This window comes from Diceros bicornis, chromosome 13 (assembly GCF_020826845.1).
Source record: "Diceros bicornis minor isolate mBicDic1 chromosome 13, mDicBic1.mat.cur, whole genome shotgun sequence".
Classification (NCBI taxonomy): Eukaryota; Metazoa; Chordata; class Mammalia; order Perissodactyla; family Rhinocerotidae; genus Diceros; species Diceros bicornis.
The window spans coordinates 27,022,124-27,047,031 of NC_080752.1; the positions used below are offsets into that span (position 1 = coordinate 27,022,124).

The 24,908-nt window shown below is 44.4% G+C and overlaps 1 protein-coding gene across 2 annotated transcripts in view; it reads left to right on the forward strand.

Moving 5' to 3' along the window:
* Nucleotides 1–24,908, forward strand: part of CAMTA1 (calmodulin binding transcription activator 1) — an 864,246-nt gene that overhangs the window by 258,523 nt on the left and 580,815 nt on the right. For both annotated transcript variants that reach the window (XM_058552798.1, XM_058552795.1), the window contains exon 4: nucleotides 22,538–22,605. In XM_058552798.1, the coding sequence (XP_058408781.1) occupies nucleotides 22,538–22,605 (68 nt within the window). The remainder of the gene's footprint in view (nucleotides 1–22,537; nucleotides 22,606–24,908) is intronic.

Here is a 24,908-nt window from a genome sequence, read left to right on the forward strand (position 1 = left end):
TCTCCCCTCTTTGGAAGGTGGGCTAGGGGGAGCAGCACAGGGGAGCCTGGTCAGCAGCCTTCTGGTGTGGCTGTAGGCTTTGAGAGCTGTGTGGGGAGAGGGGCCAGCGGCGGGGTGGCCACAAGACTTGTGCATGGCTGCCTGACCAGGTGAATTTGCCACACCAGCCAGCTCTGGAGCTGAGACTCAAGACTTGCTCTAGACCCAGCTTGGGAAAATATTACGCAGTATAAAATAAAATTAAGCAGTATTAACCACAGGCCCAAATTGCACCTATATTTTAAAAAGCATTGTGCAGCTGAGACTCATAAAGCCTGGTGCCAGCATGAGGCCGTCTTGGTTAATGAGAACCTCTGCCACTTCCTGCTCATTTCCTCGGCCTCCCCCAGTAGTGCTCGCTCATCCTTGGGGTCAAATTGGGCTCCGTTGGAAGGATGTGCCCTTTGCTATCTGGAGGAGGGAGGGCTCTGCTGAGAGGCGGGGCCTGGAATTGCCTAGAACCACCAGCTCCCTGGGTGTGAAAGCTTCAGGGGCTGCAGGCACCTCTCCTTTCTCCTGTCAGAGAAAAGAAGACAGCAGCATCAAGGCAGCTCGTGTGAGAGGGGCCATCTCCAGAAGGCTCCACAGGGCCCCGGCCATCACGGCCAAGAAGGAGCCAGAGAGGAGCTGTGTATGTTGCGCTGGACTTTCTAGACGTTCAGGAAAGAGCATGGGTGTTAAGTAGCCATTTCTGGCTTTATTTCAGCTTCGTCATTAATTCCTGCTGGGTCCCAAAGTAAATCAATTTTCATCCATTAACGTGTTTTTACTCGCTTGAAAAATGAGTGTGTGACTGGTGCCCCTCGTGGTCACTGTTGGCTCCCCGTTTCTGTAGAGTGAGGCTCTGGGGTCATTCATTTCCCTTTCCAGATTCGAAAACAAATGCCTTTTGAGAACCTGGCCTCATCTCCAACATGCAGGTTACGCCTAGTGACATCTAGCGGTGACAACAAAGGGAGCGGTCAACTCAGACCCAGGCCCCAACCAGGACCTGTCTTCCTGCTGGCTCCAACGCATCACTGGGCAGTGCCCTTCTCTGTTGGTGGCAGGGAGGGGCCAGGGAGGACAGTCTTTCCTCAGTCACCTCCACCATCCATCCATCTCTCCATCTCGTCAAACTGTCAGTAGCAGCCAGTTTTTTTCCAAGCATAGAAATGGTCTCTCTGGGTGTTTTAATTCTAGAAAAACCACCCAGGCAAGGGTGAGACTTGCTAAGCAACTTGCTTTGGTGCAAGGGCCTGGGAGCAAATGTGCTTTCTCTGCCTCTGCTTATGTAGGTGAGGTGCACGTCACAACGGGAGGACTGACTGAGTTTGTGTTTCTGGGCAAGAGGAAGTTTCAAGAGGGACGGTCTGAGCTCTAGGCTGCCGCCTCTGGCAGAAGTGACTTGTTCTTGGTGGGTCTCCTGCAGGCTCTCGCGTGGAGGTACGTGTGCTGGTACCTCCAGTGGGAGAGGGAGAGTGGGGGGTGGAATGGTGCCTCCTCCCTCTCCTCTCCTTGAGCAAGGTCACAATGACAAATGAACGGGAGATGGCGAAGGTGGATTGGATAGGATTTGGATATGTTTCACCTGACCTTGATGAGGCCATGTCCCTTCTATTTGTAATCTTGGGCTAGAACAACTGACAAATGGCCTGATAGGAAACAAAAGCAAACAATAGACTCACTTGAAAGATACAGTGAATAGAATTTAATTGAATTTTTTTTTTGTACAGTCATTGATTTGACCCTGTAAGATGTATAGAGTAAATCATTAGGAGAATTAATATACATTAAAATGTAGTTTATTGTCATGGAACTTTTATTGTGCTTATACTTGTGTTTTTAATTATTATTTTAATGACTCTCTATATTTCAAATCGTGATAAATCTATTATATTTTTTAAGAATAAACGGACTATAGTTTTAGAAGGTGATGTGTGGTGCAGAGCTGTTGATGAGTACTGCTCCTCCATTACTGACAATGAACAGATTACAAAGACTGAAAATGCACCGATTTATGCAGTTTTAAAAAAGCCAGTTAATATCTAACCATTAAACACAAATGCTATATATTAGTCTCACTATCTTATCTATTCTCTGGGCTCCTATTGGATCGTGCAGAGATTGACTTTTTAAACCAAGTAAGTGAAGGAAGCTCTAAAAGTGGAAATCTCTGGGACCAATTAAAACGAAGGATTTGGGCCATAATGTGGTGAAAGTACCCCATGCCATCCTGCCTGGGGGATCATTATTGAAATGAGCAGAGAGTGGGGGTGACTGTCCAAGCTGTCTATGAAAGATGAGTGGAGGCTAGAGCTCTGTTGGTAGGATCAGGGTCTTGTGCTATTTCTCCAGTGGTAAAGATGGATTTGTGCTGGCCTGTCTGCACTGTGTTTTGAGTCTTCTTGAGATCAAGCGCAATCCTTGTTACGTGCTTGTTGGGGCTTTGTGTGTAGTATGGTCTACATGGTGATCAGCTCCCTGACCACTCTCTCAGCACTGAACTCATCCGAGCTGTGCTACAGGATACGTGGTATTCGTGTCATGATCATATGTCCTCAATTTCTCAGTACAAACCTCTTATTTCAAATATTTAGTCCCCTTAGGGCTCACATGGGGGCTCACACCAGCTTCCTCCTTGGCTGTATGCTAGTTGGATATTTCTGACTTTGCAAGGTTGTCAGGCAACATGTCTTGGCAACCAGAGGCAGGAGAATGTAGATGGGAGGTGTGTGGGCTCTGGAGACACGAGGTCTAGGTCTGAAACCTGTCACCAGGATTTATTAGCCAGATGGCCTTGAACAGGCTTATTTGTTTGTTCAATAAACATTTATTGAATCTGGGCCAAGCACTGTTCTAGGTCTGGGGATATAGCACTGATCAAAATGGAGGAAATCTCTGCATTCCAGTGGGGGTAGTAGTAAGGAACAGAGAGGGACAATCAAAACAGCGGTATAGCAATATGTTCAGTACACTGCAGAATGTCAGGTGAATGAGGAATCACATGGAAAAGAATCACGTGGGTAAGGGGGACAGGGAGTCTGTAGGGGGTGTTGCTATTTTACACAGTGATTAGGGAAGGCCTTACTGATAAGGGGACATTTGGACTGGGACCCAAAGGAAGTGAGCCCAGTGGAATTGTGAGAGAAGAGTCTATTCTAGGCACAGGGAACTGCATATGCAAAGGCCCTGGGGCAGGAGCATGCTGGTCTGTTTGGGGAGTAGCAAGGAAGCAGTGTGGCTGGAGCAGAGTGGTAGGGAATAGATCAGACAGGTAGTGGGGCTAGATCATGCAGAGCTGGTAGGCTGCTGTGAAGACTTTGGCTTTGACTTTGAATGAAGTGGGAGCCATCTTAAAGGATGCCCCTGGCTGGTGTGTAGGGAACAAGAGTGTAAATAGGGAGACCAGGTAGGAGGCCATTGCAGTCCTCCAGGTGGGAGGTGCTGGTGGCTTGAACCAAGCAGCAACAAGGAAGGTGGGAGAAGCGTTGGATTTTAGACATATTTTGAAGGTAGAGTGAACAGGATTTGCTCATGAATTTGTGAGAAGTAGAGGAGACAAGGATGACTCAGATGTCTGGGCTGAGCCACTGGAAGGGTACAGCTGTCATCTACTGAGATGGGAAACTATTGGAAGAGGAGGGTGTGTGTGCGTGTGTGTGTGTGTGTGTGTATGGGGGGCTTCAAGAGTTCACGTGTGAGACATGAAGTTTAAGATGTCTAGTAGATATTCAGGTGGAGTTATTTAATAGGCAGTTGGATATGTGAACCTAGAATTCAGGGGAGCAGTCAGCCTGAAAATATAAATTTTGGGGTAATCAGTGTGAGGATAATGCTTAAAGCTGTGAGTCTGGATGAAGTGACAGGGGAGGGAGTGGAGATGGAGAAGACATCCAGGGACTTAGCTGTGGGGGAAACCAACGTTTAGAGGGCAGGATGAGGAGGATGAAGAGGAATGAATAAAAGACACTGAGAATAACAGTCAGAGAAGTAGAAGAGAAGAGACAGTGGGGAGTCTTAGAGGCCGAGTGAAGATAGTGTTTCAACCAGAAGGGAGTGGTATCAAAAGATGCTGACAGGGCAAGTAAAATAAAGAACAAGGTTTTACCACTGGCTTTGGCAACGTGGAAGCCATTGGTGACCGTGACAAGAGCTGTCTTGATGGAACGGTGGGAGTGAAAACCTGATAGGAATGGGCTGAAGAAAGGATGAGAGGAGAGAATTGGAGGCAGCAAGTGTAGACACTCTTTAAAGGAACTTTGCTCTGAAGGGGAGCGTAAAGATGGAATTATAAAGTTACTTAACTTTTTAAATTCTCAGTTTCCTGATCCTTAAAATGGGACAATGACAACACCTAAATCACAGAGTTATTGGGAAGATTAAATGAGATGTTGTTGGAAACTCCTCCCTCAGGAGGAGCCGACCACTTAGCAGGAATATGGTGTTTCTGACTTTCTGATCTTTCTATGACACCTCACAACTGCTGACAGTGGGGAATTCACCACTTTTGATTTACTTCCAACCCCAGGAGGGCAGAGTATCAGATTACCTTAAACAACCCAGGATCCAGACACACCAACTCAGATCCTCCTGCCCACACCTCAGTCACGAAGGACCAGTAACAGTACAGGCAAACGTTTGTGGTCGGCTCCTCTATACGACTATGCAAATGGAACATGTTGTTCTTCTCATTCCTACATTCAGTTTTACTGCCTGCTTTGCAAAATGGCACGTTTCAAGATGAAAGCCATTTTAGCTTTGAGTCAGAGTCTTTGAAGTATAGGATATTTTTTTCTGATTATGAAAACACATACTAATTGTAGAAAAAATTGGAAAGTTGAAGAAAATGTACAAAAGAGAAATTTATCTAAGGCCTCACCCCCAAATCAACTGCTGTTAACATTTTAGTAAATTTTCTTCTCATGTTTTTATGAGCTCTTTTAAAACATATTTGAGATTGTTGTACTGTTTATAAGTTTAAAACATATTTGATATTGTATCCTGTTAAACAGATTTACTTCTTGGTTTTTCTCCTCAGCATTGTACAGTAAGCATTAAATTCTCATAAATATTTTTAATGGCTGTGCAATATGAAATCTTTGAGTTTGCCACCTAAACTTATATTAAATTAAAATGATAATGACAGTTAACCCTTGTATAGCATTGACTGAATTCCAGGCTGTGTTTTAAGTCCTTTACGTAAATTAACTCATTTAATCCTGATTGCTGCCTTCTGACACAGGAAAAATCATTATTCCCAGTTTCCAGTTAAAGCCTTTAACACTGAGTTAAAGCCCTTCATTGAGTGTGGGGACCACAGGATGAGGGCCCTGGCATCCCCATAGCAGTCAGTGTTGCCTGCGTTGGGCACACAGCTGCCTGCTTCTTGAAACCCTACAGTGTTGGGAGTAGAGTTGGAGACATGCCTCCTACTTCAACTTTTCAGGAAAAATCATAACAATTTTGATAACAGTGATGTTGTAAAAACAACAAAAGTCTCTCCCCATCCCTCCACTCACAATCTCTTAGTGGTTGTAGCCCTCTAGGTATTTGTTTCTCTTGTTTGCATCCTGTGTTCTCTCCTACCACTGCCTCTTAGTTGAAACTTTGGTCAGAATTCCTGGAGACAGGAGTCATCAGTGTTCAAGAATGGAAAGAAAAACTGTACCCCAAAGCAGTGATTTTCCAATACTTTGTCCTTGGCATCCGGAAATATATTTCATGTCATGACCCAGAACACACATATGTATGTGTGATGTATACATCTATGATGAAAGATCTGAACAGAAGTTTTAAGAAACAGTATTACCTGTGGTGCGCTCTGATAATTTCCAATCCACTCTACTCCACTCACTGCATCCTATCCCATCCCATCCCATGCCCTCCGATCCCATCCCCTCCCCTCCCCTCCCCTCCCATCCCATCTCATCTCATCCCATCCCATCCCATCTCATCCCATCCCATCCCATCCCATCCTCTCCCCTCCCCTCCCCTCCCCTCCCATCCCATCCCATCCCCTCCCATCCCATCCCCTCCCATCCCATCCCCTCCCCTCCCCTCCTATCCCCTCCCCTCCCATCCCATCCCATTCCATCCCATCCCATCTCCTCCCCTCCCATCCCATCCCATCCCATCCCATCCCATCCCATCCAGTCTCGTCCCGTCCCATCCCCTCCCATCCCATCTCATCCCCTCCCATCTCCTCCCATCCCATCTCCTCCCATCCCATCTCATCCCCTCCCATCCCCTCCCATCCCATACCATCCCATCTCATCTCATCCCATCCTATCCCATTAAAAAATACCAATTTCCACCCTAGATTGATTTTTGAACTCATTAATGGGTTAATGAGTTACAACATGCAGTGAGAAATTGCCGCCCTGGAACACAAGGTTGGTTCAGGACTGAGGACAGCTCCCCTGCCCCTTCCCTCCACCCCCCACCCCTTTTTTCCTTCCCCTGTGGTCACATTTTGGTTTCTTATTTTGACGCCTCCAGGCTGTGTAGACCTGGCCCTTCCTGGACTTCCCACAACCCACTTGGATCTTAGCGGTCTTAGAGGCTCATGTCACTTTCTAATTTAGGTGCCTAGTCTTCCAAGACCATAAGCTTCCTGAAGAGAAGGCCTAGGTCTTCTCTATGGCTCATATCACCCATAATGATTGACCCAGATCCCCAAAGAATTAATGGAACTCAACAGTAAGGATAAGAATATTGCATCAAGGCTGCTCCCCTGGGGGTGCATCTGGCTGCAGATCCACTGGGATTGACTTTGTAGACTGTCATCACATCGGACAGGGAGGGACTCCCTTTATGGGAATCTCTTTGTTACACGACTAGGAAAAAAAGGCCAATTCAGGCCTCCTCCGATTGATATTGCCCTATTGTGACCCTTTGAAAAGCAAGCTCCCTTTTTATAAAAGTTTTGACATGTGCATCATCACATCACAAGGTTCTCAGGAAGAAACATTTGATTGACTGTTTTTTACCCTGCGGCCCATGCTGCTCTTCAGATGACACAATATGATGCTTTTGGGCTCCCTATCTTTCATCTTAGTGCTTGATGTTATCAAGAAGCAAGAGAAGAGGAGGATGTCTTTTTGCGTTTTAATGCAATCTGAGATTATGAGGATAGGGCCCACCAGGTCAAAGGGAAGACTGATATATAGACTTAGTAACAGTCAGTTTTTTAATGCATCTACCATTTGTAGTTTAATTAAGGCCTCACATGGACCTAGGCTTGTGTCTTTGGGGATAGGGCATCTGCATGATTGATCAGTAATATCTGAGGGTTGGAGCCTGGTCCTGTTCAGCTTTCCGAAAGGGATTCCTGCTGAAGTAGCATAGCAGTGGGCCTTTTGAGTTGTGTGTCAGCTAGGAAGGCTGTGTTCATGCATATGTTAAGGTCTTCTGAGACCAAACTCAACTGCTCTTCAAAGCAGGGTAGAACAATTACCTCTAGAAAATTCATGAATTCTCCTCCTGTCTACTCTTCAATTCCAAAAGCTCAAAGCTGGGGTGCTTGCTTGCCATGTGGGATTCATGATCACAGGTGTTAGCAAATGGAGGTGGTGACTAAGCTTAACTTTTCTTATGAAGGCGGGTTATAAAATCCAAACACTATTGAAATCCAAACACCTTTCGTCTATTAATGGCCACCAGTGGCCTATAATCAAGTCACACTTTGTTAGCTACACGATTGACTTGTTTGTTTGAAGTGTGAATTAAGGATTTGAGGCATTTGCTAATTAATCTTACTTGCTCCCTACTTTAGCTGAAATCCCTGTGTTATCTGAATTCAGGCAGTTCTGGAATTTAAGGAAAGATATTTGTTGACTCTATTTTCTTCCTATGTGAAATCAGCTTCTGTTTTGCTTTTGCACAGATGGAATGAAATAGGCTCTCAAGCCTTCCTTCCCCACTGCACTCTTCCTTAATTTCATTCTCAGTTTTGTAACTTGTGGGAAGTGCCTCCTCCTTGCTGCAGTTCTAATGGCTCTCTCAGCTTGAGTGTTGTACCCCATCTATGGGAGCAGAGGTGAGCGCTGGAGTCTCCCCCTGTGCCAGCCTCTTTTGATTCTCTCTTTGTTTGCGGCTGTTCTCTGGAACGAGTTTCTTTTGTAGATAATGGGATTCCATTATGGGGTGTTAGGGCTGCTCTGGAGCTGTCAGCTGTGAGGGAAGATAGGAGGTTTTGATCAATGGTTTCTGCTTGTATCTTGGATGTGTTAATTTTAAGATGGCTTGCTTCTGTTTTTATTAGTTTTATTGGATTTGGAGTACGGGAGGGTTTAGGATGAGTGTTGGTGTTTGTTCTGCAAGGAAATTTAGTAGTTTAGACTTAGGTAGCTCTGCTTTGCTTGGAGGCAGGAAGAGCCTGGAGCAAGACAAAATGCTCACCTCTACTCTGTTCCTATAGGCACCAGAGCCCTTGTCTGCTACCTTCAAAGCCTTTTCTGAATGATTTCCAAAAGGCTTTATTGGCTAATGTGTTAGAGCAGAGGTGAAGCTTTTTAGCACTGTGGGTAGGGTTATCTATTGGTATGAAAAGAACACACACACACACACACACACACACACACACACTCTCTCTCTCTCTCTCTCTCTAATATAAATTCCTGATTTATTTAGCCAGGGATTCAGAATTTATCTTGAAGGAAGGTGGCTACACAAAGACCAAATAGATGCAGGATATTTTTACATAGCTTGTCCCTTGTCCCTAGTTCTTAATGGAAGTTGGCAGTGCATGGCTGTCAGTGACAATTTCTGTGCAGATAGAATCTTGCCAAGGTTGAAAAAGAAGCCAAATTCTTGCAACACTACTTCTGTTTTATATTCAGGTTTATATCACCATTCTGGAAGGACTTATAACAACAGTCTGTGCTCTTTTAGGCTCTTCTGATTCTTGAACTGAATCTGTCAGATCAGCAAGTCTACATCATCATCTAGGGGTAGAAGTGAAGGGTGGGTGGTGTTAAAGCAGAATCAGTATTCAGTTGTCCCTGGACACTATCTCTCCTTCCCACTTTTTGGTATTTGAGAAAGCCTGGATCCCCATGAGCTTCATGGTAGCCTCTCTGAGGCAACAATAGCACCCTCAAAGTTTTAACCCTGTTGCCTTAGGCTGGCTATGTCCTTTGTACAAAGATTGCTGACCTCTCAAAGAATAAAATGAAAATCTGAAAATTCATGGCAAGACATCTGCTGCTGTCCATGATGGAGTAACTGGGATGAGATTTGTCCTCTTGCCATCAATGATTATAAAACTGGACAAAATATGTGAAATGAATATTTTTAGATATTATACAATAGTCAGGGTAGGACTGTGGTTCCCAAGAGGAGATTGTGAGTCCTGCAATCACTCTATATTTCTGCTTGAAGGCATTTCAAGACTATGGTTTCAGGGAGGTACCCATAGAGAGTACAGTCATCTTGCTGAGTTGAGGAGACAGAGATCAGAGTTTGTGGAGGTTGTGATGGCCAGAATTCAGAAGGCAGAATATCAGAGAGGAAAGGTCCTTGCAGAGAAAGTGCTCTAGAAATCAGCATGCGTCCCCTGGGATGTTCTTTTGGATACTACACTATTGAAGTATAAGGTGAAACTCCACAAGGTTGGGCTAAAAGCACCTAGGGAGTTTAAGGTGAAAAATTACCAGAGCTCATACAGGACTGAGAGGTGTTCAAATTCTGACCAGCGAGATTGGAGAATCTTCCTTGAATGAATGGAACATTCAGTCTAGAAAGAGAAAAATAATAATACTATGGCTAAAACATTTCTAGAGTAAGAGGTACTGTAGACTTACCTTTACAAAGATTGAAAATTAGTCTTGAGAAGATCAGGTTGATCCATAAGTAACTCAGATGGCTTCCAGAGCAAAGCCTAACACTCTTTATTTAAAGATAAAATGGCTGACAGTTTTCCAATTTGATGAAAACTATAAACCCAATGATCCAAGAAGCTCAACACACCCCAAGCAAGATAAATACAAGGAAAACCACAGCAAGGCACACCATAATCAAATTGCTTCAAATCAGTGATAAAGAGAAAATCTTAAAATCAACTGAGGTTGGTTGGCGAGAAGGGAAGACACATTACAGGGGACGAAGATAAGAATTTCTACAGATTTCTAATCAGAAACCATGCAAGCCAGAATACAATGGAACGAAATCTCTTAAGTGCTGAAAGGGAAAAAACCTGTCAGCCTAGAATTCTATATTCAGTGAAATTATCCTTAAAAAAATGAGAGTGAAGTAAAGATGTTTTCCAATAGACAGACATGCGCACGCATGCACACACACACACACACACATCAGAGAATTTATTGCTTGGAGACCTGCACTATAAGAAATGTTAAGGGAAGTTCGTGTGAAGAAGAATGACACCAGATGAAAACTTGGAGCTATACAAAACAATAAGGAGAGCAGAAAATGGTAAATATGTATATAAATATAAGATATTCTCTTTCGTTTTTAATTTCTTTAAAAGATAATTAACTGTTTAAATCACTGCACTGGGAGTCTAGAACATTTCTAGAAGTAAAATATATGACAACAAACAATATTAAGAATGAAAGAAGGAGTAAAATGGAAGTACACTAAGTCCTCACAATATACATAAGTGATATAATATTGTTCGAAGGTAGATTCTGTTAAATTAAAGACACATAATGTAAACACTGGAGCAACCACAAATAAAACAGAGGCAAGCCTAATAAGCCAATAGTAGAGATAAAATAGACTACTGAAAAAAAAATCAGTTAATCCAATAGAAGGCAATAATAAGAGGAAAAGGGAACAAAGAACAAATGGAACAAGTAGAAAACAAATAGCATTTTGGTAAACTTAAACTGGACCACATCAATAATTACGCTAAATATGAACAGTCTAAACATTCCAAATAAAAAACAGAGAACTTGCAGTAGACAAAGATTTCTTAAATTTGGCAGGAAAAGAAAATATGATAAATGGAACTTAACCAAAATTAAAAACTTCTGCTCTTTGAAACCTTTAAGAAAATGAAAAAGTAAGCCAGAGACTGGAAGAAAATATTTATAATTCATAAACGTGATGGACTCATATCCAAATACAAAAAGAACTATTACAGTTCAGCAATAAAAAGAAAAACAGCCCAATTAAAAATTAGGCAAAAATTAAAACAGACTTCACAAAAGAAGATGTATAAATGGTCAGTAAGCACGTGAAAAAAATGTTAAATATCATTACTCATAAGGGAAAAGCAAATTGAAACTGCAGTGAGATAACTACACACCCACTCAAATGGCTAAAATTGAAAAGACCAAAAGTGATAAGTGTTCGCAAAGAAATGGAGCAACTTTAATTCATATACATTCCTGATGGAAATATAAAATAGTGCAACCACTTTGGAAAACAGTGTGTCAGTTTCATATAAAGTTAAACATGTTCTTACCATATGACCAAGCAATTCCATGCCTAGATTTTTACCAAAGGGAAATGAAAACATACATCCACACAAAGACTCGCAAATGAATGTTAATAATACTTTATTCATAACAGCCCCAAACTGGAAGCAACACAAATGTTCATCAACATTTGAGTGGATAAACACATTATGACATGTCTATACAATAGAATAATACTCTGCAATAAAAAAGGAATGGATTACTACTCATACAAACAACAACATGGATCAGTCTCAAGAACATGATCTTGAGTGAAAGAAGCTAGACACAAAAAGACCACATTCTGTCTAATTTCATTTATATAACATTCTAGAACAGGCAAAGCTAATCTACAATGGCAGGAAGCAGATCAATGGTTGCTTGGGGCTGGAGGTATGAGGGAGATTGACTGAAAAGGGGTATGAAGGAACTTTTCAATGTGCTGGAAATGTTTTATATCTTGAATGGGGCGATAGATAATAATATATTTGCTTGTTAACATTCATTGAACTGTACATTTAAAATGAGTTGCATTTTACTGGATGTAAATTATACCTCCATGGAGCTGATTAAAAAAAGTTTAACCCAGTAATCTACTGTTTGCCAAGAATCTCCATTTATTACCTCATGTAATACAATTGTGTTAAGCCATAATTCAGGTGAGGAAATGTCAAGAGACTTGCCCCAAACCATGGAGCCAAAGGGAGATGAAGTAACTTTTTCCTACTCTACAAGCAATGCTTTTTATCTCCCCAAATAGGCAGATCAGATCTTCCCACAAATTAAAGCGTAGGACACACATTGCTCCAATGCCTTTCAAACTACCGTGTGACTGGCATCTAGGAAACTTGCTCTAGAGTCCTCACTGGGCTAATTTGGATATTTCCCTCAATATAGGCTTCTTTTCCTTCAGGTGTATTTTCATTCCCTCTATACTTTTTAGTAAGTCTTCTAGGATGACACAGCAGTGAGACTATAAGTATTCTCAGGCCTGTGGACAATTTTTATATCAGTCAGAGTCCAGTCAGGACACAGAAACCATATTGGTTATTTGAACAGAAAAAATTTAATATAAAGAATTGTGAACTAGTAAAATGTGGTTGATGACTACTAGGGATAAAAGAGAATTCTAAAAGCAGCTACTACCTCTAGGCTGAGGAAGAGTAGACAACAAATAAACTGACTAGAAGAGTCCCCCCACCATAGGCTTAAATTTGGACCTCTTTGGAGAACATGACCACCACAGGACCACACTGGCTGCTTAAGGGTGTTGGGTGGACCAGAGCTGCAGCCTGCCATGGAGGGAGTGTGCCCTGAGGGCGTAGCTGGAGCTCATGTGCGTGGCCACTGTCTCACTCTGAACAATAATGATGAGAATAATAATAGTGATAGAGGACAGAAACCAGAAGGGACGTGTCTTCTTGCTACTATCATCTTGCAGGGTCACTTCATTGCTCTCTATTGACAAAGCTTAACATTCTGCCAAGCTTGCACAGGAGAAATGTTTAAAAGGCCCAGCTTCAGTGTCACAAAGCAAGACAAATAAGGATAAAATTGGAGTAAGAGATAATAAATTGACAACTGGCACAATATTAGGACAGTCTTGGGTCCAGATTAACCAGCAAATATTATTGTATGAAGGGGCAACGAGTGTTCTGGTTAACATAGCTCTCTTCTAAAATCTGTTGCTCTAAATGTCTTTGTGGATAACCTATAAGGTTCATGATCTTACAATCCACTCAGCTTTCAATGCCAGAAATACGAGACTGGGAACCCCAAAGTCATGTGCCTACAAGGTCCAAGCACGTGTTGTGAGTGAAGAAAGCCAGCCAGATGGGGATGGTGGCCAAAAGAGGCTGTGCTCCTCAGCTCCAACCAGTGGATGTTCTGCAGGAGTGTGGGCCCAGAGTTGCCAGACCTTCTTATTTTTTAAGAGAAACTGGAAGTTTCCATCTCCCAATCTTTAAATATTGACAAATAAACCGAATAGGAACAAATACTGTGTGCACCAAGCAAGCACATCTTTGGGTAGATTCAGCCCCTCGGCTTCCTTTGCTTTGGAGGTGTCCTCACTCCTCACTCTCCCTCATTTTCTACAGCCAATTGGTTTTCAAGCCCCATTTCTTTCACTTAGGAAAAAATTCAACTTTGTTCCACTTTTTCCATTCCTACTGTCATAGTTCAGTATCTCGTCCTCTCTTTCCTGTGCTGTAATCATAGCCCCTGGTCAGTAGTGCCCTCTCTGCCATGGCACCATCAAAGCCGTGTTTCTAAAGCACAACTCTTTCTGTGTCTCCCCTCTGCTTAAAAGCTTTCCGTGACTCCCCTGGCTCTTGTGGATAGAACTTCATTCACCTGGCATTTTAATTCCTCCACAGTTTAGTGCCTCCCTACCCTTTCCAGTGTTGGGTTCTTGCATTCCCCCTGCCCCGCAGGCTCGAGTTACTTCATATCACTCAAAGTTCCCCCAGTACATTTGCTTTTCCTGCTGTCCTGCCTTTGCATAGACTGTTTCCTTTCCCTAATGCCTTTACCATTTGTCAGCCTGGTGACCTCCTACTCATTCTTCAAGACCCAGTTTAAATGTTAGCTCCTTGGAGAAACCTTCGCTTCTCTTCTCAGCACGAACGCATTATTTGTGCTGCTGATTTAGCACTCGTTGTCTGTTTTGCAGTTGACACAATAGCCCTGGATCCTGCATCCCCGTCTGTCTTCCCAGGACCATTACTCACATGTCTTTGTATCATTAGGGCCTTGCGTAGTGCCTGGCATATAGGCCAGGGTATAGGTGCTCGATGATGCATCGAATGATTGAACCAATGAGTGGATAATGAAATGAATGAAAGACTGAATGAATTCCTTCTTCATTGAAGCTTTCTCTGAATGTTGTTATGATGGCTCATTGTTTCTGCTCTGATTGGCACTTTGACGGTCATAAGAATGCTTTACCACGTCGAAATAACAGACAGCCAACTGGGCCAGGCTTTATTTCACAAGTCTGGGCTGTTAGGAATACATTCTGAATTGCTGCTGACCATTTTGTAGAAAGTCCTCCAGATACCCTTGGATCCCTGAGATCCTAATCACTACACCCTCATAAATTGTTAGAGTAGAGCTATGCTACCCCTTATATAAATAAAAAAATATAAACCATTATTCTATATGCTAGCTGTTTATAACAAAAGCTGGTCATTTTTAAAGCATGATTTGGGTTGTTGGTTTTGACCTGTGGATGGGGACCCAGAACATCCTGTAGAAGGTGTTGGCTTGCATGGCCGGGCACTTGGGAGGAACATCAGTGAATGGGGACAGGAATGTATAGAGAAGGGGCATTGCACTATGGGACCCCTGGTTGGAATATTTATTATGGAGGAGGAAACCCACCATCTTTATGCATGGGGTGCCCTGGAGAGAGCAGGTGAGAGATGCCACTGGGACGGGGAGTATGGAATGGCTATTTATTTATTTAAATTAAGGCCAATTATTTTTTGTAAAGTGCAGTGAGTGAGTAGTGGGTTCTGGGAAAATTGCTTCCACTGTAAACCTGTTGGTTAGAAGTCATTAATATGACATTCACACATCTATAATAAAGTACATAACACAGAGATCTGGTACCATTGAAATACCCAGAGGACATTAAGTATGAGTCTTAAAACCAAGAGTATTGGAAACAAGATATTTTTACTTCTCGTTTGGGAGTAATATAATTGCATTTTGTGGCTCTAGCAGATGCTGGGGCCAGCTGCTAGGAGAGCCTTGGCTTTTTTTTCCCCCTCAGCTTTGGTCCTTTACAGATAAAACCCTTGTGCAGAAATCTCATAAAAAACAAACTTTTAAAAATTATCCCTTGGTTGCAAGATCCATTTTTGTGTGTGCAAAGTATTTGAGATTATGTAGACCACAGATATTTTTATTACTTAGCCTCAGGAGAATAAAAAACAAAAAATATCTATATCTATTTGGTTGTTGTTTTTGTTTGTTTGTTATTTAATTTGTCCCAATGAGCACTAAAGGCCCCTCGAGACTGACCCTTCTCTCTCCCTGACATTGAACCCATGTCTTGAAGACAGATCGAGGATGGACTGTCGCAGGGAGAGCCAACTGAAGACCTGGGAGGGACTCTTGTCCTTTTTCTGAGGGCTGCTCCAGGGGAAACTGTTGACGGGGAAGCCAATTTCTCTGGGTTGGACTATTCTATGGGGGTGTCTGCAGTGGGTCGCTCCTCCTCAGAGGGAATGGAGGAGACAGCAAGCTTGGGCTGAGAGATCGAGGAGAAGTCACTTCTCTCTGAGAATCCCATATCCTCTCCCAAACAGATGCAGCTTCCCCCACACCAGAGGCAGGACCCGGGGTCCTCTCCTCTGAGGTGGCCCAATGGGACAGCGAGCCCCACTCTCAGAGGAGGTGTTGGCTGCGGCAGCATCTTCATTCACACGCTGGGCTCCATGTCAGCCTCATGGATGCAGAGGGCTTGGCTGCAGAAGGCACATTGGTTTTTGCAGGTTCCTGTGATATCTATATCTAGAGCTGCACTGTCTAATACGGCAGCCACATGTGACCGCTGACTGAAACACAGCTGCTCTGAATCGAGATGGACTGTAAGTGGAAAATATGCACTGGAATTTGAAAACTTAGTACGAAAAAGAATGTGAAATAGTTCATGACTACTTTCTTTAAATTAGTGAAATCATAATATTTTGGATATATTGGGTTAAAATATAAAATATATTAACAAAATATATGAATGAAATTAATTTTTCCTGTTGCTTTTTAAAAAATGTAGCTTCTAGAAATTTTAAAATCACACCCGTGGCTCGCATTTGTGGCTCACGCTATATTTCTATTGAACAGTGCTGCTGTGGTGCTGATGGACTGGCAGGCGCTGCCTTTCTGAATGTGGAGCGCGTAGCATTTCTGCAGAGCCTCTGCACGCAGGGCATTCATGGCAACTGCACCTTTATCTGTCCATCCCCACAACCCCCACCTTGTAGCAAGAGTGGGCTCAGATGTGGGCTCTTCCTGTTTGCATCCTTTGGAGGGGAACTTTGCATTCTTTCATTCAACCTCTACCGTGTCAACCGTTGTCTTTGGATGCAAGAACCAATCCGGGCTCTGCAGTGATGTAGGAACTGAGACTCAGATCCTCCCCGGACCCTGCAAAACTAGATAGGGAGAACCACCATGCACATAAACACTAGCAACAGAAGACACTGTGTGCTAGGAGTCCAGGAATGGTGCAACCATTGCTGAGAAGGTGCCAGAAGCTGGAGTTCACTGTGGAGTGAGAAGCAGGGAAGACTCGCTGGAGGAGGTGGGCTATGAACAGGGCCTGGCCCATTACATGGGCAGTATTGGTGAATGGGGGCTGAGGTGGGAAGAGGCGAGGAGATCCAGGTTGACACAATGCGTTCTCACCTCCAAGTTCTGGGGCCAGCCTCCGTGGATGACCCTGAGCCTCCTCCCCCACAGCAGGCTCACCGCCAAGATGGACTTGACAGTCCTCCATCAGACCCCATCAGCCTGGGGGTGGTCAAGCCCAGCCCCACCTCGCAATTGGATGGTGAGCAATCAGCGTGCCTTTGGATGGTGGAGATGCACGACGAACAGTTTGTGATAAGGCAGTGATGCTAAGTGCAGGGCTGTGCTGCCCCCTGGTCTTGCCCACTCTGGTCTTCTTGATGGGGCTTGGTCAGTGCCTTGGGGAGGGGCCCACCCGCCTCCCTGGTCTGCAGGGACCAAACCTGATGCCAACCAGATACAAAGGGCCTGTGAGATTCTACTCCAGTCTGTTCCCTGAGCCCCTGCCACACACAGACATCATACCTTAGCAGCAGTTTTTCTGTTTGAACATCTAAAGGACAAACTAAACATTTAAAATCTGCAAGCTGGACACTCTTTGCTTTGGAGCCTGCGGTGAATTCCTTCATCTTGACAGTCTAGTTATTCTTCTCAGCACTGGTGCAGTATTTAGGATCCAGGAAGAGAAAGATACTCAGGGAGCCAGGGAGCTGGAGGAGGCTGTGGGCATGCGGGCATGGCCTGTGGGGTGCAGGGTCAACTTTGTAGGCAGGGAAGGCTGACATTTTCTTTATCCCAATGCCACACCTAGCTGGATGTCTACACTCTCTTTTTGTTCTTTTTTATTGTGGTGAAATACACATAACACAAAAGTTACCATTAGTGGCATTTAGTATATTCTCAATGTTGTGTAATCTTCACCACTGTCTAGTTCCAGACATTTCATCAATCCAAAAGGAAACTCCATACCCATTAGCAGTCACTCTGCATTCTCCTTTTCGTCCAGCCCCTGGCCACCACCAGTCTCCTTTCTGTCTCTATGGATTTGTCTATTCTGGACATTTCATATCAATCAAATCATACCATAGCAGCCTTTTGTGTCTGGCTTCTTTCACTCAGGATGTTTTCAGGGTTCATCCATGTTGTGGTGTGTATCAGAACTTCATTCCTTTTTATGGCTTAATAACCTACTATCGTGTGGCTAGACCACGTTTTGTTTATCCATCTCTCTGTTGACGGACACTTGGGGTGCTTCCACCTTTTGGCGATCATGAATAATTCTGCTGTGAACATTTGAGTACACGATTTTGTTTGAGTCCCTGTTTTCACTTTTTTGCGGAATGCTCTTTTCTTATTTGAACATCTTATGAATTTCCTGGGCTGGAGTTGAGTCTGAAAGGCAACAAGTAAGTGGGGAGAGATCATGCATGCACGGGGAGTCAGGAGCCCTGGGGCCCAGCTTGGCCCAGCCACAGACATGCTGACCTTGAGCAAGTCCCTTCTGCTCTTTGGGCTTCAGTTTTCTGCTCTGTGAAAATGAGATGGACTGGGCGTGTGTTTCCATCTCCACTTTCCTCAGAGCCCTAGGTTGGTGGAGCTTCAGGGAAAGAGTGGGGAGGCCAGACAGTTGGCCTGAAGAGCCTTCTTTTCAAAACGTCTTTCCCTCTTCAGCTAGAGCATCTCTCTTTTTGTCTGTTGTTTTTGTCTGCCTCGTAAGACATTTTAAGCAAACGGTTCCTGGATATAAGGAATTTTCTCTATCACTGAAGTAGATGATCCTATGAATCATACAAGGGTTTTGGGGTAGAAATGAGCTTGATCCTGCTGGAAGGAGAGCATCCCACTGGAGGATGCTCAGTCTGGCTCCTCCTGGTCCCCTGAAGAGAGGTGGGGCAATGAAGTGACCCTAGGTCAGTGGGGAGCAGGAAGCTGTTAGCCCCTGTTGGGGAAAGCATGACTCTCCACATGCAGGTTTTCCTTTTCTCCATCTGAGCACATCGTGGCTGTTCTTTAAGAAATTTAGAACAGTAGTGGAGAGGGTGGGCTCTGGAACTATTCTGCATGGGCTTGGGTTCTGGTTCTATAGAGACTAGCCATGTGACCTTGGGCAAGCTGCTTAGCTTCTCTGTGCCTCAGTTTCCCCACCTGTAAAATGGGCATGGTTCTTACGTCATAGTTTGTTATTAAGATTAAGTGAGATTGTCTTAAAGTCCTGAAGCAGGACTGGCCTTGGACATCACTCCACCAGTGTTAGCCTTTGTGATGGTTATGATGACCCAGGTGATGAAGTCCCTCTTCCCCTTAGATCATTTCCCTTCCTAGCCCAGCTGACTCTCCTTACTCTGAATTTCGTCAGTAGTTCTTACTTTGCTCTATACTATTTGGAATCTGTTATTCTGTGTGGTTCTTTGGCATGTGCATATCCATCTCCCCAACCAGTTCCAAAGCATTGGGAAGGCAGAGTCCGACCCATGGTCTACCCATCTGATGACGAGGTGGGCCAAGACCTAGATAAGAGAAGTTGGCTGGGCAGACTGGGCACCATGGGTCTGGGAGCAGACAGGTGACCAGACATGCCCAGTCCGGCTGGAGCCAGGCAGCAACATGGTGACATTCCCTGGTGGTCGAGTCCAGCTCCAGGGCCCAGCCAACTGGTAGGAGCCTGGGTCTGGGGATTCAGTTTCCTTTGCTCAGAAGGGCTGCTCTTGAGTGTGATAGGTGCTCCACCAAGGGGGCTCTGTGTGGGAGGTGTCATTGTTACCTTGGGGGTGGAGGAGGGAGTGGCCAGTGCTCAAAGGTGGTTCATAAATCAGTGTGATTCCCTAGGGCCTCTGCTTGCTTGCATAGCAGCTCATTAGACCTGAGATGACCCGCTGGGTCAGCTACAGAGTTGACAGGACAGTTGACCCTGTAATAGTGCTTACACTGCACTATTACATTGACTTGTCTCCTACTCGACTGTGAACTCTTTGAGGGGAGGCTTCCTAGTGGTCTTGTTCACTGACTGGCACATAGCAGGTGCTCCATAAATGTTTGTGGAGTCAATATGGAATGCAATAAGTGGTCCAGGAAGTTTTTCTCTTTGAAGGACAGTGAGCACTAGGGGGGCCTGCCAAGTTAGGGTGAGTGTTGGCTGATGATGTTCATGAAGGTTTTCTTTGGGTGTCTGGGGCTTTGGAACACTGTGATAAATGTAGAGGTGCCAGGGATGCACTGTGGCCCCATCCTTCTGGGCCAGAAGGCGTCACTTAGCTCTCAGCATGATCCTGGGCAAGGGCATTCCAGTTGGCACAGACTATTCCTCTGGATACCAAGTCTCCTAAAATTCAGGTAGATGAGCTGATACATATAATAAGTGGCTCAGTTTATCCACTTACTGCCTCCAGCTACTGTCTGCTCTCAGTGTTTTGTGAAACTAAATGGGCATCAATAGATAAATGGAAGGATTGACTCCAACTAATTCTCAACGGTCATTGTGATGTTACCATTCATTGTCTGCAAGCGTGGGCATAGGGATAGAAAGTGCTGGCAGCTTCTGACGTGGACCATTTTGGTACCTGCTACCTCATCAGGGGCCTCTAGACAGGTGGCTCACACCATATAGACCTTACAATGACAATAATGGCCACTATGGTTGTGGGCCATTGCTATATGCCACTCAGTGTGTTAACAATTGTTGCTTCTTACAACTGCCCCATGAGGTGGTGTTGTGTCAGGTTCATAAGAAAGTGAGGTGTAGACAGGTTAAGTAACGTGCTGAAGACCACGCAGCTAATAAGTGGCAGAGCTGGCCCCCAAGCCAGGTCTGTTTGCTTCCAAAGCGTGTACTCTTAACTGTGATGCAATACCACCTTCCTACAGTGACTTAGAGCTAATTAAATCATTGGTAAGGGCTTATCTAGGAACTGCTGCATCTTGCTGCTTTTAAGCTCTTGCTTCAACTATCTTCAGTAGTAAACATACACAAACACACACACACTCAGAACACACACACACACAGACACACATACCCAGTTATAAATGCACATTCATTTCTACAGTGCCCGCTCTCCTGCCTTCTTGCCCTCCCATCCATCCATCCATCTAACAAACATTTATCAGGTGCTTCCTGGGTGCCCCAGGACACCGATGGGGATACATCAGTGATGGCATGTTCCTTGCCCTTGAGGAGCTTATGGTCCAGTGGGGATGATATCCAAGTAAACAAGCAATTAGAACACAGAATGATAAGTCCTATGCACTGGAGGAAGGTGCCGGGTGCCATGGGAGTACATAGGTTGGGCAACTAACCTTGTCATGCATAGCTAGAAGGGCTAGCCAAAGGAGGTGAGGCATGAGGGAAAGCATTTTCTAAGGAGACAAAATAGACTATGAAAAGGCTCAGGGATGAGCGAGAACAATGTTCTGTTTGATCAGCTTCTTATTTTACAATTTCTTTAGCTGCCATCAATGATAGAAACCTGCACAATGAGGCAACTTTATTTTTGCCATAGCTTTCTGCTTCCCAGGTTCTTGGTGAAAGGTCCAGGCTTCTGGACAGAAGTCACTTGGGCTCTGGGTTACAGGTCACTGGCTCCCTCGGGTCGTGGCCAGTTTCCATGGTAATGTGAGACCCTGATCTCCCCCTGGGTCTGTGGCCTTCATAGTGTGTGGCACGGGTGGTGGTTTCTACTTTCACCTGCTCTGCTTACCTGGTTTTGGTGATAGTCTCTTCTTTTTCCTCAAGGCCAAGGTTAGCGCCTCTGGTCACCGGTGTCAAGTCCGTCATGTCCAAACCCAGAGGAGGCTATTGCAGAGGAAGGCTGCAAGCCTCTGGGCGGTGGGCTGCTCCATCACAAGGAGCCCTGGAGGAACCCTGGCTGCAGAGAGAGTTGAGACGGAAGCCTCTTCTCTGCATTTTTCTGATAGTCGAGGGCAGCAGCTCCATGCTGTATCATCACCAAGATCAAGGAAAATGTGTGCTAGTCCAACCTTAATTTAACTTACAATCCCTGCCAATTTCATGTTAGCAGATCAGTTTGGAGCTGGAAGTAATGGGCCATATCATGCCTCAGAGCTGGAGCAATGACTTATGTTGATGTCACCCACTGGCTTTTTATGGAAATTATTAATAAATCAGTAATTCTATCTGCAGTGATGTTGTGTTTATAAATATTTAATTTACCTTCAGGTGCCCACATTTTCTCCATCTTTGCCTTAAACTCTGCTGACATTGCTCTTCTTTCTGAAGCGCCGCTCAATAGATGAAGTTATCAGTAGTGGGAAAGGTTAACTTCTCTCTCTCTCTCTGGAATATGGCTTTATCTTTTCTTTTCTTTTTAATCTTTGTGTGATTTGGCTCAAGGGGTTGGGAATCAAGCTGAGAGAATGCAACGTCTCTTGTGACAATGAGGAAAGATTAGTCCAGCTTCAGAAGAAGACAGACTAAACTTCCCAATTATGACCTTGCATGAGTGGAGACCTGTTGTTGGCATGTGTTTTTCCCTCCTTCAAATTAATGACATTTAGAATCTGAAATGGTGTCTGATGTTTTCTTCCCACAGAGAAATATTTTTGTCCTTGCCACTGACCCATCTTTTGAAACCTATGCTTTGATTATTATTGTACGACAGGTTGAATGGAAAAGACTTAAAAAAATAAAAATAGAAAGAGAGTCCAAGTCGAGTGTTTTTCCAGCAGAGATGAGGTTCCAGCCTCGCAAAGGAGAACAGCAGCTGGGAAACAACAAAAACTTTCTTACTTCTCAGGATCCAACGTGAGCTAATTGTTGTTATTATCTTTTTATTCTTCTGTTTCAGGAAATTGCCGCTTATTTAATAACATTTGAGAAACACGAAGAATGGCTAACCACATCCCCTAAGACAAGGTAATGTCCCAGATCTTGCAGTTTTTCAAATATGTACAGTGAATGGATTGATTTTCATTGATTACTTGATTTGACCAGTCAATTCATGAGCAAGTTGAAAATGCCGTGTTGTGCTTGATAGCTTGTGACATTGAGGTCTCATTAATTCACCTAAGACCGTGGGAGTGAATGCAATCAGCTGGCTTAAAAACAGCACAGCTGCCGTCATGCAAGTTGGAACTCTTAACCTGATGGCTTAACGCTGGATCCTTCAGCCCGGTGCTTTGAAAGTCTTGGCAGGCAGGAATGTCAGGGGGAGTTTATTTTGGGAAAGTGCCCACCTGCCACCAGTGTTCTCTAGAAACTTACTTTTTAAAAGGGAAACTACCTTAACTGTTCACTTTCATCTCAATGTGTTTTACAAACTGAAAGTCAAGTTGTTCTTGATGGTAGTAAGATCTCCTACAACAGAAGCAATGGCTAAGTTTGAAGTTTATTATGCAGTAAATGTCCTTGAACCCAGCAGCTGCCACAAACACTGAACTTCTCCCACCACTTGGGAATAGAGGGAATTGATGAAGATTCAGCCGACTTGTGTTCCGCCAATGCGAGTGATATCATTTTGTGAAGAATGGTGAAGTTGGGATTTACGGTCTATTTTAAAGCAGCCTTTTCTTTCCTCCCCATCTCTCAGTTTTTATTTTTGGTATGTTACCTTATAGAGCTTCGGAAATATGTGGCCACTCTCTTCCAATTGCCACAACTTTTCTATTAGCAGTGACAGGGCCCAGTGTTTATTAGCTTGAGGAGTGTTACCCGGAGTGTGGCTTACAGGATGACTGGGCTGTGGGTTTGAATTTACAAGGTGGAATGCCCAATCTGTTTCCTTGTGGACAGAAGCACCAAATTCTCCAGGTTTGTTAACTGGGACCAGGGAAAGGGGCAGGGATGTGTCCTCTTCCCCCTCGGCCATCAGCTTGACCTGTTCATCCTTTCTGAGCCATGGAGGAAAGAGGATCTTATCCTTTAGAATGTTTACTCATTCTAGAAGGTACTTTAAAATATTACTTCATTAGGCTTAGGTTTTTACTGGTTAGTGTCTTTTAGATGAGGGCAAAAATTTCCATTTTGGAGGAGGTCAGAGGATGCTGAGGAAAGAGAGATTAGTTCCTGAGATTCACACCCCCCAGGTGGGGCTAGAGGTTGGCTCTGATTCATTTACCTTTCAGCCTGAATCCCTCTGCAGGATGTCCTCAACTCCTCAGCCTTCTGGGGCCACAATTTCCTTTTTTATAAAATCAAAGGGCTTATATCAGTCAGCTTTTGCTATGACAATGCTATGAAAAAAACAACCTTCAAACTAAGTGATTTGTAACAACAAATTTTTATTTCCTGCACATGTGTCTGTAGGTTGGCTGTGGCTTTGGGTCAGGTTCAGGGCCGCTCGACGTGTCTTTTTGTTCTAGGACTTAGGCTGAGGAAGCCCCCACTCTCTGGGACATCTGGTTCTCACGGAGGATGGCAGAGACTTAAAAGCCCAAGGCCATCCATGCAGGCACAATGAAAACCCCACTGGATGTGGTATCATATGTCACTCCTGTTCACAAATCCATTAGCCAAAGCAATTCCCGTGGCCAAGTCCAATAAGAATGGGGCCAGGAAGGACTTTCTTCCGTAGAGTGGGGGCGGTGGGGGTGAGTGGAGAGTGAATGGTGACACAATCTGCTATTTGGTGAGCAGAGCCATATCCCGAACCACGGAAGGCCTGGCACACTCATCTCTCCTTTCTTCTGGGAGTGTCTTCTTCCAGGGCAGTGACTCCCAAACTTGAGTGGTCATCAGAATCAGCTGGAAGCCTTGTTCAAATACAGATGCTGGACCTCGCCCCTCCCCCCTGAGATTTTCTGATTCAGTACGTCTGGTGTGGGGCCTGAGCATCTGTTATTTCTAACAAGTTCCCAGGTGACAGGATGCAGCTGGTCTGGGACCTCACTTTGAGAACTGCTGCCCTAGTTTCTTGTGGGGAAGGAATTCTGTCTGATTTCTGCCTCTGCACTATTTCCTGACTCCCAACAGCGGCTCTCATCTCAAGCAGCCTCCAGCCTCTCTATAAGCCCGTCACTCCTCGGTGAAACACTCCTTGAATCTAAGTGGAAGGAAAGAGCTTCTCTGTAGCCAGAGAGTGAGATTCTCTGGAACACGTCCCAGGCCAGACATCTGATTTCAGATATGCAGGCATGTGCCCTGCTTCCGCCGTCTCCGACTGCAAACAGGAGAACATTTCAAGGCGGGGATTTTGCCCTGTGTTTCAGCCTTTGGGTTTT